At 37.6% G+C, this 18,779-nt stretch overlaps 1 protein-coding gene across 3 annotated transcripts in view; it reads left to right on the top strand.

Moving 5' to 3' along the window:
• The window catches only part of LOC121315149 (colorectal mutant cancer protein-like), a 146,689-nt gene that overhangs the window by 95,635 nt on the left and 32,275 nt on the right, over window positions 1-18,779 (top strand). For all 3 annotated transcript variants that reach the window (XM_041249131.1, XM_041249121.1, XM_041249142.1), the window contains 2 exons: window positions 874-987; window positions 9,748-9,890. In XM_041249131.1, the coding sequence (XP_041105065.1) occupies window positions 874-987; window positions 9,748-9,890 (257 nt within the window). The remainder of the gene's footprint in view (window positions 1-873; window positions 988-9,747; window positions 9,891-18,779) is intronic.

The raw sequence follows: 18,779 nt of genomic DNA, 5'->3' as shown, positions 1-18,779 counted from the left end.
ACTCAAGTCTCTCTTATCAGCATTATGAATGACATTCACTTGTTTTATTAGTCAACAAGCTACATCATAGCAGTTTGTTCAAAAGCAATTAATACCTAAAGTCTTAACTGGAATCATCGTAATAGTTATTGATCCTAATCATCTCTTTTGCCCTGATCCTTTCAAACAAAGTTCAGGTTTATTAGGCTATATTGTAGAAATTGCACCACAAATAAATAATTCACACATTAACTGAGGGAATGAGCGGGTTGCTGTGAATATCTGCAGGAAGTCGGGAGTGCAGGACGTTCTAAAAATAACACTGGGTTGTATAGGTTTGGGTGTTAATATTGAGAACTTGGCTTGTCATCTTCTGATAACAAAAGGAACAAATGGTAGTGTATTTAATACTGCTTTCCAAGCTAAATTTCCACCCTAGGATACTCTCACCCTCTTGGCTAAAACAGCAGCAGTTAGCCTTTTATTAGTTTCACTTTTTGCCTTCCGATAAATGCAGAGCTGAATGACCCCTATTCTTTTGTTCATCGTGGTTTACAGATTGCTGTGGGTCATGTGCCTTAACTTTGTGTTTGAGTAGCTGCATTAGAACATACTTTTGAACTGCTGAAGTTTTCTAAGCTGCCCTTGACAAATCCATGTTATTATTGGCAGAAGTTCTCCCCCCCCCCCCCCACCCCCCACCCCCCCCCCCCCCCAAGTCAGGAGAGACTGTAGTGGTCAGTTAGTTGCACTAGATGTGGACACCCGGTTTTCAAACCGTAGTAGGATATCTTAATTGATTAAAACTTATTGATCTAGAATCCTCACTTCATTACAGGTATATTATTGTTTTTATTTATTTATTTATTTATTTGTTGTTTTTTTTTGTTATAGTTACATCTGGCAGCCCTGGCATCACTAAAAGGTGACATAGTGGAGCTCAATAAGAGACTACAGCAAACCGAGAGGGAGCGAGACCTGCTAGAAAAGAGGTTGGGAAAAGCTCAGGTGAGTGTCAGGATCCAGAACTGTAGTCTGTGGTGCACAAGACCTGTAGGCAAATAGTCATTTTGCTTTTGAAGAAACTTTGCACACTGTACTATACAACAAGAGCCTTTCATGCACAACGAACCTTTCTAAACTTCCTATAGAATCCACGTTTATCTAAATGAATATACGGCAGCCATTAAGCATGTCATGAACACAGCTATGAAACATAGTAACAGTTGGTCAGAAAAGCTGCATTGTGCTAAGGAATGGTAATGGCTTCAGGAATGGTAATGGGGACAGTGCGTGATGATGAAAAGATGGGGAGAGAAAAGAGAGAAACCAGTGTGGAGAGATGAGATACACAGGAATATAAAGGAAAGGAAAGACTACTGACAGTAAAAGACTTGGCAGAAAGATGGATTGTCTTGGACAGAAGGATATTGGAGGAGGATTAAGACTTGAAATTTGTTGTGTAGGAGTTTCTAACTGTACAAAGATTCTGCATAACCCACTTACTCCAGTCACACAGGGCAATAGAAAGTTCATAATTCATGCTATGCATTAGTGTCATTCAGAGAAACATTCCTCAGAAGCAAGGGTCACCGATGTCAAAAGCAGTTCAAAGTTACAGAATTTGAAGAATGGAATAAAAGGGTTAAAATATGAGTGAATCCGCTCTTGGCATTTTGTAATCCCTCAGCACTTTGCAATAAAGTACTAAAGGATGTAGCTGCAACACTGTAGCAGCTTAAATATTCCAAGTCATACTATAGTAGGTTTAGCTGCATATTGTTAATTAATTGGACATTCAATATTTTTTCTTCTGTTGGGAACGTGATTCATTTATAAAAAGAAAAAAAAAAAACAAGCATGCTCTTCCAGCTCAATAGCTGGATGAAAAATGATTAGGTGTCCTCATTTATGGCACTTGGTATGCAAAATCCAAAATGAAACACGATCCTTCAGGAAGCTTGTGGAGCACTGAGAGTGCGTAGTTATGGCTCACCAGGGGACACTCACAAGATCCGTAACAATACTAAATTACAATCTTCTCTGATTCCTAACGACATCGTTATGCATTTTGCATTAATACTGATAAGTATTTACTAGAACTGTCGGTTTCCCTAGGTGTCACTCAAGCTAATTCTCAAATGTTGTATTTAATGGTATAACTTTGAGGTGGTAAATTAAACAAATAGATCTTACCCTTTTATTTAACATTTTTACAATTTTGTTGATTTTATTTGATTAATTATAAGAATTTGAGTACTCATCAGCAAGTTGTGGGAACATACTTTGTTGTTGACTTGCCTAAATGCTGTACACTGTAGTCAATGGAGAATCCTAGCTAAAGGTTTAGTGTGGCAATACATTAATCACAGAAATACAAAAACAAATACTGGGGTTAATATGATGTTCCACGCTTCCAAAAATCTTGGTTTTGGTTTTTATAACGTCTCAAAACAGTCAACTGCCGTTTACACGCCGGCACAGACGTCCAGGTTTCATTTACAATGTACAATATTTCCACAATTCTGATTGCAGGGTCAGGTAGCCTCCATTAGAGCACCAGCAATGGTAATACCTAGGGCAGGGTTGTTGATACCACATGGCTATACCAACAATGGTGTAGCATGCAGGCGGGTGTACACAAACAAAGTGTAACAGAAATAATATATACAGAAATGCAAAACAAAAGGTGACCAAACCAGCAGCCGAGCGCTGCTGTCACTATAAAGGAGGGTCCCGCTCCAGGAACCTTCTTCCTAATATACACTTGAATACTGTTGTATGATTAAAATCCCCCAAATTCCTATTCTTGAAAGTTGTGGTTTTCCAGATCTACACACGATGATAATGAGCAGCTCACCCTGGTTAAAACACTCAGTCATGAGGGTTCACAGACAACCTTGACCTCCAGCTTGTTGAGAACAAAGGAACTGGCTTTCCAGCTCCTATTTTATAGCAGGGGGCCAGGGTTAACTGATAATCATTAAATGAGTCAACACTGGGCCGCATTGCACACCTGTCTTATTAGGGAGGAGATTCTAACCCCAGCCCTGCCACATTTAACACAAACGTTCACATTTCAACAAACCTAGTTTACCGCATAAAAAAGAAACTAAAAATACTCTTGACATGTGCAGGGCCTCAGCAGTGCCACAGCCGCAATCAGATTGAAGTGATTTTCTGCACCGATGACATTGTCTTGAATTGAACTAGCAATGCAGAGGTGAAAGGATTTCTACTGTGTCGCTCTCATTCCTCTAAACAAGAAGTATTTGCTGTTTAACTAAATATAGTAAAACAAAATAAGCCAGTAATGTTATAAAAACCACTTGGACTTCAAATGAGAAACCTTAAGTTAACAGAGTAGTCTACTAAATATGGAACATTGTCATGTATTTATTTATTTATATTTTTATATATTTATTCACTCATTTCCTTCTATAAAAAGGTACAAATTGTACAGCTTTGAATCTCACCCATTTCAGAAGAATTGTTGATCAGTCACTGACTGATTTGTCAAGTTCAGTGCTTTTTGTGTGTTTCAGATTACTTTAAACAGTGCAGTGTTCAAAGAAACTTATCCTGGCTTTTATCATAAAAAGAAATCTGACTGCTCAGAAGCTCATTTCAAGATAAAGGCACTCCCATTGCCCCTTTTGCACGAGCCTGGCATCTCTGTCTGCAGTTCCTGAGCAATTCACTTCTTGATCTGTGTGAAAACGAAAGGGGAACGTGGCTTTTTCTATAATTTAAGTCATTGTAAATGACAATTATTCAATGCGTTTTCCTCGCCATGTTCATCCATTCAATACTTTAGTGTTTTGTAATAAAATAAATAAATAAATCTGTTTTCGGGAAAGCAAGTGTGTGTTTGTGCGTGCGTGCGTGCGTGCGTGCGTGTGTAAATGCTGATGAGGTAACATGGAGGTTATCAGGCTTACAGATTCTTTTTTAACCATTTTATCAGATTACTAACCATATTTTGCCAGCCATTGGCTTATAATGTATGATAGTGGTAAAATATGCCAGTCTAATAATAAACTGAAGATATACAGCAGATTCTGATTAATCCAGAGGTATTGTATATTTACAGTGAATCCTGTCTCACAGTAGTTTTCTGGCAGTGCCTCAATTATGACATGACCTCCCTCTGTGCTTAACTGTCTGCCGGATACTGCCATGAGAAGTCTCTGCTCAGTGGCTGAGCAGTCGCACACTGTGGGTGACATTGAGGTCAGGCTTTGGTAAATCAGTCCTGTCCATTGTTTGCTATTCTTTGGTTAATTATTATTTTTTGGTCTTTCTCTTAATCAGTTGTGTTGGATTTACTCAGTGATTGAAATTGATTTTTTTTTTGTCAGTTTTTGTTAGTATTATAGACTCAATCAAACAGCTATTTTCTTGCTATTTCCAGCTTTTTAGTTCTGCAGTCACACCGGCAGCTTTTGCATCCTGACAGAATTACTTGGGGACAGACAGGCCTTGTCCATTGTCACATACTAGGATTAAAAGTAAGAAAACGTAAGTTAAGTGCTGTGCTCTACCTCCATCTGTAGAACACACTCAGCTTTTCTGTATGAACATAAGAGTACAGCAAGATGACTGTTTTCAAATAAATAACAAATTGTATTTTTTTTTTTAAACTTGCTAATTAGTTATGAGGCTGCTTGAGTTGTGAAGCCCCGATGAACTCATGCTCAGTTTAAGGTTGTTAAGAAGTCCGGTTTTATTGACCACAGGTGGCAACCCCTTATATTTTTACTTTGTTTGGCTTGCTTGAGTTCACTGGCAAAGCCCCTGCGCAGAGACCTAAGGGGATCGTGGTTTAGAGTGAAAACGTTCCTTTATTTTCCTCTTGTGGACAGAGTGCAAGGGTTTCAGCAAGTTACTAAGTGAATTATTACCTATTTAAATCAGGTAATGTAAATGAATTACACATGAGTAATAATTGCACAACAGAAAGACTTCACAGATCATGTGATGGTTAAATGGATTACAAATTTAATTTGATTTTGGAAATGCGTTTAAAAAAAAAAAAAAGATGGAGAGTAGGCAGTAACTGCAAAGTATTCAGTGACTTGATGCTATTGAAAGTAATTGAGCTAAAGACAAAACCGTTGTAGCCTTTACTTAAGCTATGTCAACAGCACTAACCTTAATATGCGACTTACTTTTACAAAGTGTGTGTAAACCTGTACAAGTGCTTTCCTGTCCTACAGGCAGTGGGAGATCTACTGGGGTTTTCAACTGATCTAAGGGTCATATGGGGGGGGGTGGGGGTATGCATGATGACTCAAATGCAAAATTTAAAAAAATAATGAAAGTAAAAGCATGATCTTGAATTGATTTTTTTTTTTTTTTAATTTTTATGGTATAATATATTATCTAACCACTGTGCATAAATATTTTGTTTTTGTTTAGCAGCTCAATAAGTTTACGGTCTGACTTGTTTCAAAATGATCATCCACCTGTACGAATACGTGGTTTCGATTGGGTGGGTTTTCATTCTGATTAGGCGCGGCTGCATTTTAGTAGCAGCAATAATAGCAGCTGGCTGAATTGTTTTCAATGTTTGATTGTATATATACACTGTCCTGTGTATCGTTTCTCAAGTCAAAAACAGATGCGTTTCTCACTTTCAAACGTTTACATTGTAAACGGCACACGGAATTATGTTGAGATGGTAAATGTAAATGATAATGTGAAACATAAATGGTAACGTGAAACATTTACAATGTAGACTATTTTTGATTATATATAATAAAAAGCGAAATATGTTTGTTTCGGAAGAGATTCTATGCATCCAAAGACTTGTACATTTTAAGAATTAGTGTTTGGTATTCTGTCCTAAACCAACATCTTCAATCCCAAACTGTTGTGACATAATAAAACAGGGGGAGAAAAATTGTCAGTCAGATTATTCTGCTTTTCTTTGCCACTGTGGTACCATTAAGTAGAGTAAAAATTTAAAGGGGTACCTGAGTTGAAACCTTGAGACAGAAGGGATACAGTTTAAAAATAAATAAATAAAAACACTGCTGTAGGGTATATTAAGGAAACCTAAAATAATAATTTATCAAATCTCAGATTTAGTTGTGTATCTTACTAGATTTTATTCAAGGTATTTCAGACACGAGAGGCATTTATTTGTTAACTGAAAGTCTTTCCTCCTTAGAAACTATAACTACATAGCAGTCCAATTGCAAGAACTCATATCTCTGTTATGCCTCTAATCACAGACCTAGTGAGTGCAGCTGTAAATACCTAACAGAATAAGTCATCCCAAGTAGTCTAACCCACTCCCTCAGGGTAAGGAGTCCATGCAACCTGATAGCTAGGGTTGCAAGGGCTATGCATTTAGAGCCCTCCAGCCCTCTGTTGGGAGTCCAGCAGTGATAATTATTAACATCCTCACAGCTCTCCTTTCAGTCTTAGGAAGCCTGCCCCAGAAAATAAAGGCTTAGTAACAAATCATTTAAGGAGGACTTCAATTATCCCCTTTTCCTTCAGCAAGCTTCATTCACAGTCACTGGCTCAGAAGCATATTACTTCAGCTTTGTGCCTGGTTGTGACTTTCTGGCATTTCTGTTTTTTATTTTTTTCTCCTGATTTTATTCAGTGATGTTCAATTTCCATTGCATCATTCAAAGGATAGGAAATCCAACCTCTTCAGTCAAATTTTTCAGGGCCATGCCACGTTTGCGCTACAGCTAGAAAAATGACTCCAGCATTTTAATGAGATACAGACTGTAGAAGACCTGCTCTCCAATATCAACTCGGGGACCACAGTGCTGTCGCCAGGTACAGTAGCCATCCTTTTAATTGGTGTCTGCAATCTTAGGGTACTCCAAAACCCCAAGGCATCAGTATATACTTTTTTCATTATACCAACGTTGAGGAACAGCTGTCACTAGCCTGTGAGACTGGTGTTATGCATTTGTTAAGGGGCATTCACACCGGACGCGGTGCGGCAAAAGCAACTGTTTTCAAAAAAGGCGGTCATGTGCAGCGGCAGAGAGAAGCGGCATTCAAGCGGCATCGCAGAGCGGCGCGCAGGAGATAAAATATTTTCAACTTTCACGGTGCTGTGAAGTAAACTACCAACAACCAACTAGGGGGAAGTAGGAGGCTCCTTTTACGGGGAAGAAAAAAAATAAGTAAATAAATGAAATGGAAGAAAAGCGGAAACCGGAGCTCCTGTATCACTAGATGATATTCGCCATACATTTTTCTTTTCTTGAGGATGTCATAAACCCACAGCGATCTTACTTTTTTTTTTCTTTCAACAGTGGTGCAGGGCGATCGCAATTATCTTTTTTGTTTGCTGTTCATTGTTCCAGGTATTGTGTTGTCAGGTGCACAATACCACTGGTTGTTGTCGCTTTTAGAGAGTCCCCCCAAAAGTGTGATATAATGGGATGGCGGTAGTTGCATTTTTTTAATCATGTGTACATGATAATGCTCAATAGTATCAATGTATAATGATGCCTTTAACTCACACTCTCTTTGCCTATACCCAGCAAATAAGATAAAACTCACAAAGAAAGAAAGAAAATATCTCAATTTTTAAAAGCAACACAATTGCCTGATATTTTTGATAATTGTGGGGGGATGATGTGTGTGTGTGTGTGTGTGTGTGTGTGTGTGTGTGTGTGGGGGGGGGGGGGGGGGGGGGGGGGGGGGGGGTGTTGGTTAAAATTAGGTTTTATTAAAAAAAAAAAAAAAAAGATTATAATATTTCGCTCCACATTAAAATATTTAGTTTTTTACCAAGCTTTGTGTCTTCTATATAAAGAGTTTTCCCTTCCCGCTGGAATGTACTGTTTGTTGCTTGTACATGCACTGACTTTCCCCTGCCGCGTTCGGCATGAAGTGGTCTGCAGTGACTGCAGCGTGGCGCGCAAGGAGGCGGCATGCGCGCCACGTCCGGTGTGAGTGCCCCTTTAGTCACACATTTTGATATTCCAGTTCTCACTTCATATGTTTACCTGTTGTCAGTTTGCAGCACGTTCAATAGCTTGACAGCGTAAGAAGTGTTGTGCAGCAGATGCAAGTTTGCATAGCTGATGGGCATATTGAAGCATCTCTAGAAGACAGGCAGCAGTTTTGTTGGAGTTTTTACATATGGATTTAGGCTGCCTTTTGCTGTTACTTCAAACCTGCTGTAGGTTGTTGGATCTGTTTAGATGTGCTACATGTTATGTTGAGCTGTGTGGAGGATTGACTTTTAAATCTGTGCCATCGATATAAGAGTTTTATTTTGCGTACTGTATGAGAAACCTTTAAATTAATTTAAACATCAGACAAAGTTTCCAAGCAATCAGGATGACGTTCACTATCTTAATATCACTAGTAGCAGAAGAATATAAGCTTTTCTCCAGAGATGCTTTGCCTGTCATAATTCTATTACTTTATCAATAAAAAAAGACTGCAGCAAAAAATATTTAATCCTTCACCCATCATCAACTCATTGTGAAGTTTGTGGCTACATTTTATTAATTTCATCCACTATAACTTTTTACAATAAATCATAACATATGGGCTGTACAATGTATAAGCATTTGCCAGTGTATTCTATGTTATGCCACCATGGGGGTCAGAAGCTCCTGGAGTAATCTTCAGTCACCATCGATACAGCACTCGATACAGCACAGTGTCTGTTTCCATGGCAGCAGTTCAGACACAGTGAACAGCGCAACACCAGCGCAGTGGATGCTCCGCAATGTCATGCAGGAGGAGTGAGCAGAGCAAGAGATGGGAACTTTTGATAAACTAATATAATGTACTGTAACTTGCAACAGGCTAAAAACTATATCCAGCAGAACACCATGATCCAAACAAAATACCGAGCATCATACCTAAATCTAATCTTCCAAATCCATTGGACACCTTAAACAGAATTTACCATGAAAGAAGCCAAGGGGATTTGTTATATCCTAAACTTCTGTGCACACCAGTATCCTAACTCCCTGAGCCAAGAATAGCAGATGATACTGTGTTTTCAAGAAGTGCTTATTTATATACTAGTAGCCTAGTGGAGAACATAGTTCACTAAAATGTAATGCTTTCTACAAGATTCAGAATTTTGTGAATCATTTTGCTGGACAGAACAAAAACAGGAATTGCTGCTTGAGCAAATACAGTAAGTCAAACTGCTGACACAAACATGCATGGCTTTGCCTGGCAGATAGCTATGTTTAATTGCATTTTTTATTTATTTTTTGTCTGAGGGAATGTGTGATTGACTAAAGAAACAACTAATAGAGGGGAATTACCAAGCAAGATGAAGTATGATGAAAAAACTGTTCGCACTAAGGGACTTAAAGAGCCTCAAGTAAATGAAGGCAGGTGGTGGTATTTGGTTAGTGGATTAACAGATGAAACAACCCGAAGTGCAGTGCAGTCCTTTGTGCCTATGAAGGAGAACAGACAGTGTAGATTGAGTACAGGCAACTCACAATCTTTGTACACTATAAATGATTTAGTCTGCAGTCTACTAAAATACACTTGTGTAAGTCCTCTGTTGTCTGGTATTGTCCTGCAATTGAGATTTCTGATTGGTGGATAACAGTTCTGAGGTTTTTGTCCTATGTTAAATCTTTGTTTAGATATTTTACTGTATTATCAGCATTATTTCTGGACATATTTATAATATTTATTTACTGTACCTTGGAATTGGTATCGAGGTTGAACTGATCTTGGTCCACTATAGTCCTACAAGTAGGTATTTCTTGCTGCCTGTCTGTGAAACTTGGTTTCCTATTGCAGTGTGAGCAGTCACACCTGATGAGAGAGCATGAGGAGGTGCAGGAGGGGACCACACTGCGCTATGAGGAGAGGATCACAGAGCTCCACAGTATCATAGCCGAGCTCAACAAGAAGATAGACCGCCTGCAGGGGACAACAATAAGGTGAGGATTTTTCTTTTTTTTATTGTAGTGATTATGAAAGAGGCTGTACTGGCAGTATTGCAGATTAAACCATTCTGCACAGAGCAGAGATAGCAGAAGCAGTGTCAGTGTGAGATAACCCACTGCTTACAAAGGTGTCCAATATGCCAAATTGGGGACTAGACAATGGTCCACTAAGGATCTTTGTTGAGACCAAATCTGACTTGAACTCGGGCCTCAGAAGATTAAAAATTAGTCCAGTCACTGTGTCACCTTGTACTGTCTTTGTTTTTCGGTGATGGGAGATACCCTGGTCCATACGTTAGACACAAAATAATTTTTACATGAATAAGCAATATAACATGAATGATCACTTAATGCTTTGTGGCCCTGGGGCATATATTTAGGGGTTTGACCAAAAAAAAAAAAAATTAATTGATACCTTCATAAGAGGTGGTACCATCTGGTATATGATGGGTACAGTAAAGGCAAGGTCAACTACCAAGGGAATTCCTGGCAATCAGGGTTTTATTGTGATTAGTCTAGAAACTAGTGTATTTTATTGAACCTTTTAAATCTCTAATTTAGAGATTTACCTTTTCAATGTTTTGGTTTTCTTTTGTTTCATTTGAATTTGTAATAATTCGTCAGGTACCCTTCCACTAGGAACTTTTAGGAAAATAGTACCAAAAATGTTCATAAAGGATCTCATATATTAGAGAAAAAAAAATTAAAGTAACTTTATTAAACAAGTAAAGTTTTACTTGTCAGAGTTGCTTATAGTTTATCTGGTCAGTAATCTTAGACAATCAGCTTCCAGTTGTAGCAGGCTTCTATCAGACAGTAGATGCCCTCTGGATCTTCACAGCATCAACTGTGAATCAAACTTAAAATCAATCTGCGCAAGTGCCAGCTTTTTCATTTTGACTTGTCGTAATGAAAGCTATTGGACAGCAGATACTAAAGAAAAACATAATTGATCCAAATTTATTTTATTTTCCACCAAATCCAGCCAATCAATACTTTGCACCAAAGAAAGCAACCAGTCCTGTACCCGCAACTGCCGATTCAGCATATCAAAGCCTGTCAGCTTGACTGGAGCTCAGCAACAACTAACCGCGACACGGACAATTCAGTAATATTGCTCTATTCAGATATCTAGCACTGTCCAGATAACTCGGACAAAATAAAAGTTTTTTGTTTTTAGGAGTATTTTTCTAAAACTTTCTTCAGTGGAAGGGTACCTCGAGAATCATTACAACTTCAAGGTAGATCTTGGTTTTAATTATTTATTTTTAATCCTCTACCGTGGGGTAGTTGACCTTGACTTTTGTTAGCTTGTGGCCAACTACCAAATGGTAGAGCCTTCGTCAACGAATCTAGGAACCCTCCAAATGTGAAATTGACTGTGCTGATCTTTTCTATTTGCTGATTGATTTATGTACTTTTGATAGAGCAAGGAGCTGTTTGCTTTACATATAATCTGTGGTCCTTCATCTTTCACCCTGAATATAGCAGCACCTTTTGCAAAACCAGTTTGCCCTAATCCTTCCCATAGATTTAAAAGATACAGTATTGACTTTTCAAAGAAAAGCAATTAATGTTAAAAAAATAAATTAATCCTTTCAATCAGACTTAGCTGTATTAACTGGAAGCGTCACCAAAAGCTTTTTTTTTTTTTTTTTTCTGACAAGGAAAACAATTACATTCAATTTAGAGGTTGTTTAAGAACAATAATTTGTTGAGATCCCATCAAGCAATCAGACTTGGAAGCAATATGTTTGTGATTTACATTACAGTTATCTTTCACAATCATATTGCTTTCTTGTGGATTTTTTTTTGCTGATTTTCTTTTTTTTAAACTGCAATAGTTTTACCTTTTTTTCTGCAAAGATGTGCAAAAATCAGTTTTCCAGTCCAGTGGTCTACACATTTCAACAATACTGAGACATGTCAGCCTTGTCTTAGGTAGGATCCTATCAGGATATCACTGCAATGGGAACAGTTTAAAAAAGCATACATTTAAACTACACACTTTTGGTTTTATAATAGTGAATACTATGAATAGCTCAAACATTCATACTGGCATCAAACATGAAATAATGTAATATTCCAGAACTATGAATATTGGGTGTGGTTTGAAACTGTTGTGCATAAGAGTACAAGCTAAGAGCAGTTAGCTGCAGTCAATTTTAATTAATAAAATGTGCCTTCTGTTACAGTACAGTAACCCCCCCCCCCCGGTAGACCACCACCGCTCCTCCTTAATCAGCCCAACAGTGGTGTTGGTAATGGTTAACTGTAATGCTGTTCTCATGGTTTAGAATGCATTCTTATTCATCTCCCTTCATCTTACTATCTGTTGGCCACTGGTATAGTATACATCTTTTGTCTTGAGAATGACTGTACTGGACTACTGTTCATTACTGTCTTTTAAAGCTGAAGCTATAGCAAACATACAGCTTTCACAATTATACTCCTGACAAGTTATGATTTTCATGCGACTCTGCAAAGGTATAACAGGATTCCTACCCCGATAGAAGATATTTGATATAATACAACACTCAGCGTGGTTTCAGGCAATCATAGTACAACCTGAGTAGACTCCTATGCCTGCACTGGACCAGCTGCCTCCTGAGCTCACAACATGTTCTTTCTAGAGACTAATAGCAGGAACCGATAGAAGGGCCTGTAAACCTGTTAATAGCCACATTGTTGCATTATGAAACATTGTTCAGTAGGAAGGGAAATTCCTGTGCTCTGACTGGTCAGCCTTTCACAAGACCTGTGATGTTATCCCAGCATAACATCACAGATCTAGTACCGCCAACCTCCTCACTGAAAACCTAGACAGATACTGTATATCAATCTACCACAACTGTAAGTGACATAGAATAAATTACACGGTTCCTGAAGTGAGTTTTACCTTAAACAACATAAAAACTGTGGAAATCTCATTTAACAAAGAGCCTTCAAACACAGAGCAGCCAGACCAGACAAAAAATAAAAAATTAACATTTTTTATGACTGTGTGAGTAAGAGTAACAAATATGGAAATGAAAACTGTCATGATAGAATACCTTAATACGGTTGTCCGAAAATGTTGTGCCTCAGAAATGGCTCAGGAGAGCCGTATGGCATAAGCAGTTACGTGGGCTCAGAGCGGGCTTAAACAGACACTTAAAGGAATCGCCCCTGAGCTGTAACACTAATATACCATTAGAATGTAATAGTTAATACTTTACTACAGTTGTAAGTGGAAAACAGGAACTATTTTATGAGGTGGAATGTTATTTCAAATCACTTTTAAGCATATGAAATTAGTCTTATTTGCTGTTTTTTCACAGTGGGAGCCAGTGTATAATAGGAGTAATGCATTCCAGGTTATGTGTTATGCTGGGGTACTTTTGTTGTTCCATATTTTCTAAACCTAATAATAAATCCTGAGTAATTTTCATTTTGAATCCAGTGTTGAATTTAGGAGCTAACAATGCTTTCTGGCTCTTGTAAGTAGGATGCAGCGTGTACTGAAAAATCTCCACACCATCAGTTTAAGGTTCATGGTTAAAACAGATCATTTGGTTGTTCTGCTCTGCATCATAGTTTGGCAGTCATAAGGCAGGTGGTTCTGAAACACATAGAGTGCCCAAATAGGAATCATTTGATCTTTGTTTTTGTTAATAATAGCTTTATCCTTACTTTGATTCTGAACTTTCTCACCAAACCACCTACATTGGTAAAAGCCTTTGTCAATATTTAGTTTCTGAATATTGATGAATAATGTTAAATATTGTTTGGAACTGGAAATGGAGTTTGTCGACAGTTTCTAAAGCATGACAACCTTTACATATTTGTTGACCCATGTCTTGCATCTTTTGGGGATTAATGTTGATCTGTTTCGCAACGCCACATGCTAGCTGTAAGGCAGTGTGTAACACTTAAGGCCATTGCACATTGGATCCGTTCCATCATTTAGCATCCGTAATCCGAAAAGATTGTGCGTCAGTTCTTTGCACACTAGATGTGTTAATATCATACTTTGGAGTGCTGATGTGTAGTGGAGGCTTTGTAGTAAATATACCTAGTTTCAGTATTTTAATAAAAAATAAATACAATTCTGTTAATTCTTACATAACTTTGAACACAAAAAAATGATAAATGTAGTATAAACTTAATGATCAGCAAACGTTGATGGAAATTAAAACCTTTGCTAATTATTATGTTTCAACTAGATCTACAATGTTACGCAATACATATTTAAAAAAAGTATAAAAAAAAAAACACATATGATATTACACAATACAGTTGTTATAGCATCAGAAACCATATGACCAATATTTAATACTCACGCCTGTAATAAATATATCTAAAAGTTGGGATAGCAATAAGCTACCAAAAATGCTTTACCATAATGACCTTCTACTCTCTGTGTATGGAGCCAGAAATCCTGTCACTTTCACGTACTGCCGCTCTTTACCGACTGTTAAACCCTGACTGCTCTTGCCCTGTCACGCTTCTTTCTCTGACATGTGTCTCCAGGTTAGGCCATCGTTTCTTTACTTCCTCGACTGCAATTGAAATAAAAAGTATATGCTTCAAAAACCTATAGTGCACAAAATCCATGTGTTTATGTATATTATAAGTTCATAATTTCATGTTTTAGAATACATATCATTCATGCCCAAGTCCACGGCAATGTCTTTCCATATGTTTTTTTTTTTTTTTTTTTTTTTTTAAAGTCTTTGTTGGATTTATCATAATGTAATTTGTGTTTGGCAACACACACACAATTAGTTTTTCGATTTTGTTCAGGGAACTGCAAGTATCCACGTGTCTTCGCAGTGTTGTTCATTGGTAAATGTAATTTTTAACGCGTGTCAAATCGGATCAAATCAAACTTGTTTTGATTCCAAAACTGACGCATCACCATCGTACGACAGCGAACGGACTCAGTTGCAATAGGGAATGCACATGATGTTTTTTTTCTTCTTGGACGCACGTTAAAATCAGATGCATGATCGGATCCAGTGTGCAGCGGTCTTAGTCACAGAGCATTAAGGTTATTTCTCATCAAGCAGTGATGATCTGGACCCAGAGATCAATGGAAAAGCCTGTGGACCTATCAGCTGCTGCTGCTGCTGTTTTGTTTGGTATATTTCTTTCTTTCATTGTTTTTGTTTACAGAGCTGGTATAGCAGTGCTCTATGTTAACGGGCAATGCCAGACACTTCCCTGTTCTCCCACAAAAAAATACATTTGCTGTAAATGCAAAATATCTGAGTGATGTTTTTACCAGAACCTTTAATAAATAAATCACTTGGTCAATGAACGAATTCAGTCAAGCTCTAGTTATTCCATAATGTAACGCACCTCTGTGGGAGGGTGGATTGGCAACAACACAACCTTTAAAAAATAAATTACATTTTAAGAAAGCTTTGCTATAACCTGAAACTAGTCATTTGTTTTCTGCAGCTGTGCACATCATAATTTGATCAAAAAGTGATGTTTTCTGAAACGCATTACATTTCCACATAAGCATAATGTAGGCTTAAATATCCACCGGATTCTAATGCTGTGTCTGTTAGGGCGTGGGGGTTAATTGTGTTTATACTTCAGATGAAAGAATGACACTGAAGAATCCATTCCTGACAGGGAGCAGCTGTTTAAGAAATGTGCCTCCCAATCCATTTGGAGATTGAGGAGTTCAATGTGTCCGTTTGTCGGCAAGTGAGCGAAAAACAGAATTGTAATTTCAGTCCAAACAAGCAATTTAAGGGGGTGCTGTGTTCTGCCTCGCTGGGCAAATCTCCCACCTCCCTAGAATATATATTTCACAGAGGACAGATTGCTTATTTTCCAAACACTTCAGGTGGTATAGGCAATGGGTCTTTTGAAAATAATGGAGTTAGTGATCCACTTCACTGTCTATCCAAGAAAGACTGCATTGATTTTTGAATCTGTGGCAAATATCTTGTGTGTAACACAACCTTTTCGCTATGTTTTGCCATTCAGGAGTTCAGAGTGTTTTCTTAGGGAAGAGCTTTGAGCATGGCAACGCTGGTCAGAGTGTGTGGTCACATGTAGTTCTCTGCAGATGTTACTCATGATCAAAATGAAGTCATGGGCAAGAATGTGAAGGCAGCAATAATTTAGAATAATCTTGACTCTGTGTTTTGAGTTACTGAGGTATTTCAGCTGTCTAATAGGAAGAAGTAATTACAAAAGACAGCTGCAACAATTATTTCTTTAAAATGTTTCTGAAAAGCTGTTCTCCCTCAATAGAAGATGTGCTGCTTGACCCAGATATGACCACAGATGATGTGGTGACACATGACAATGTTGTCATTTGGATATTGTAAAAGGTTTATTTTAGTTCAGTTTTATTTCTGAAACAGCATTAATGCTTCCTTGTGAGGAGGAGCTTACTGTATATGTAATGCTCTTGTTTCCTCATCCATCTCTGCACTATAAATTGCTGTCTCTGGGACAATTTGTTTCACTAATTTTAAACTTTGCAGCTGTAACGTTCACCTGTGCACTTAACATCCTATAGGAAATGTCTTCCCTTCTCATCTTGCAAATTGAGTTGTGGGTGACCACATACTATATAATGTGTACTTAAGTTTCAGTCTAGAAACTGTACTGTAATAAAATGCACATTTAGAAATTCTTCTGTTGATTCCCAGTTAATTTTTCTTGTACAGTTTAGTGCCTTTAGTTTGCCTTTGCTACATTGCAGGTGACCTTAACTGAAAAACATTATGTGTGCTCAAAAATAAAATACACAAGTACAAATAATCTTTGCTGAAGTTACTACTTGTCTGACCTGTCACAAAATCTACATTTAAATCTCTTAGGTCAGTTCCATTTTCAAAATAACCATTAGTTTACCTGATACACATAGCTTATGTTCTGTTCTTTAGCAGTTGATGCTTCACAAGCCAGTCTCCCTACCCGTGCTGCAGAGCGCTGTGAGTGAATACTGTCAAACAGGAGGTGCTGTGTTTTTGTGATCAAAAACACAACGTTTCTAGTTTAAGAAAGGATCTTATAGTTTATGGAAGGTAGAGTTTGATACATAATTCAAGTTGTTCGTGCAGTAAATTATTTAACAAGTGACTTGTAAGTTTTAGGAGGTACTTCTGATTTTTATAGGCCTTTCAATCATTGCTAACGTTACTGTCTTGTAGAGGGAAGTTTTACCCAGTTTGCAGTTGGTGGGTTCAATACTTGGACTGACCTTTTTAATTATTTAAGGAACTGTAACAAAATAGTGACATCAGAGATGGATGAATTCAAAGTCTCTGTCACTGCAGAGGCATCGTTTATCAGAGTGAAATGATAAATGACCTTGTTCCTGCTGGCTCAGGACTTGTTGAGTCGCGCAGGACCATGTTACTGAAATGTTAGGAAGTGTTAGACAACTGCTGCAGGCGGGATTCAGCTTTTAAAGCATTTGAACCATTCTGGAACCATTAATCTCACTTGACTATAACTCTGTACAAAATATTAGCCACAGGTGCCACAGGATTGCCATCAATCAGTTCCTCCTTGTTGACTTTGCTTCTTTTGCTAACTGCTTGTTTTGTCAAAGCTGTGTATTATGGTGTAGCACATTGAAAACTGATAAGTTTGAACAGCACTGACTTACACCTGTTTTCCTTAATACTGTTGAAAGCAGAAGCCAAAACATGTGTTTACTTGAGTTTTGCTCCATAGGCAAATATTATGCTCTGAACAGTTAGGAATCTGTTTCCATCACAAATACCACATAGGCCATGCAGCGTGAAGCTGATAGAAGAGAAATTTATTTACTTAGTTTCATAACCATTTTTACTACTTGTGTGTAGAAATGTTCCAACGCCTTAATGTATTGATTTTAATATATGTGCAGCACTATTACATTTAGAATTTAAGATTAAGGAGTTGCGCATGGTGTACACAACCAGTAGCATTTTGTAATTATGTCAACCACTCTTGTACCGTATATTGTAATTTGTTTTTCAAATGACAATATACTTAATGTATCAGTGAGCAGAATTACCCTTTTGACAAAACTGTATTACTTTTAGCACAAATACTTTTTTTTGTCCCTAAAGCTAGTTATTGTTAACTCACCTGTGGCAACTAATAATTACCTATTCATAGAATGTTAACTGATATTTAAGCGGGTTCATTATGCTGAATTAGAATTCTGCACTGTGCATATCTCATTTCCACCATGCATCCCCACACATGGGCATCCTTTATAAATGAAGCACATTTTCCAAGATAAATGCAGTCATTGTCCTATTCAAGATACAGAGGCACAATCTTGAGCATTCTATCTTATTGATACAGGTGTAAAAAGAACAAGCTGCTTGTAGTCAATGAAGTCAATATGAGTTTCCTGTTATTGTTAAGAATGACAGGCATAATTCAGGGTTAAAACCTCCTTTGAATTCTCAGTATCTGGCTTTTAAAATAAAAGGCAACTTCTGTTCAGAACCAGACAGCATCACAATGATATCCAAACAAACAGCAGTCTGCCCTTAGCTTCTTATTTATCATGTATGCTTCTGTTGTACAAATCATTTTATGAAAAAAAAAAAAAAAACATTATTACAGTATTTGTAGTCAGCTTTGCCAGCATTATGTTGCGTCAATGCATTGAGCAATTATTTGGAGGCAGGAAAAGACTATTCACATAGTAATAGCTTTAGACTGCATATGTTTTCTCCCTTTAATGGGCAGCGGAAGATGAGTTTAGTCCACTTCAGCTTTTTATATCTATTTTCCACAGCTGGTGTTGACTAAGGATCAATTTAGCAACCGTCATTTTGAACAGACAAGATGAAGACATGTTTTATTTAGTTTTGATGTTGCGGCAGAGGCTTTGTTCAAGTCTTGTGGACCACACTTAATGTAGTA

Source organism: Polyodon spathula, chromosome 1 (genome assembly GCF_017654505.1).
Source record: "Polyodon spathula isolate WHYD16114869_AA chromosome 1, ASM1765450v1, whole genome shotgun sequence".
NCBI classification, from domain to species: domain Eukaryota; kingdom Metazoa; phylum Chordata; class Actinopteri; order Acipenseriformes; family Polyodontidae; genus Polyodon; species Polyodon spathula.
The sequence above is the reverse complement of the archived record's forward strand: the minus strand, read 5'-3'. Positions and strand labels throughout refer to the sequence as shown.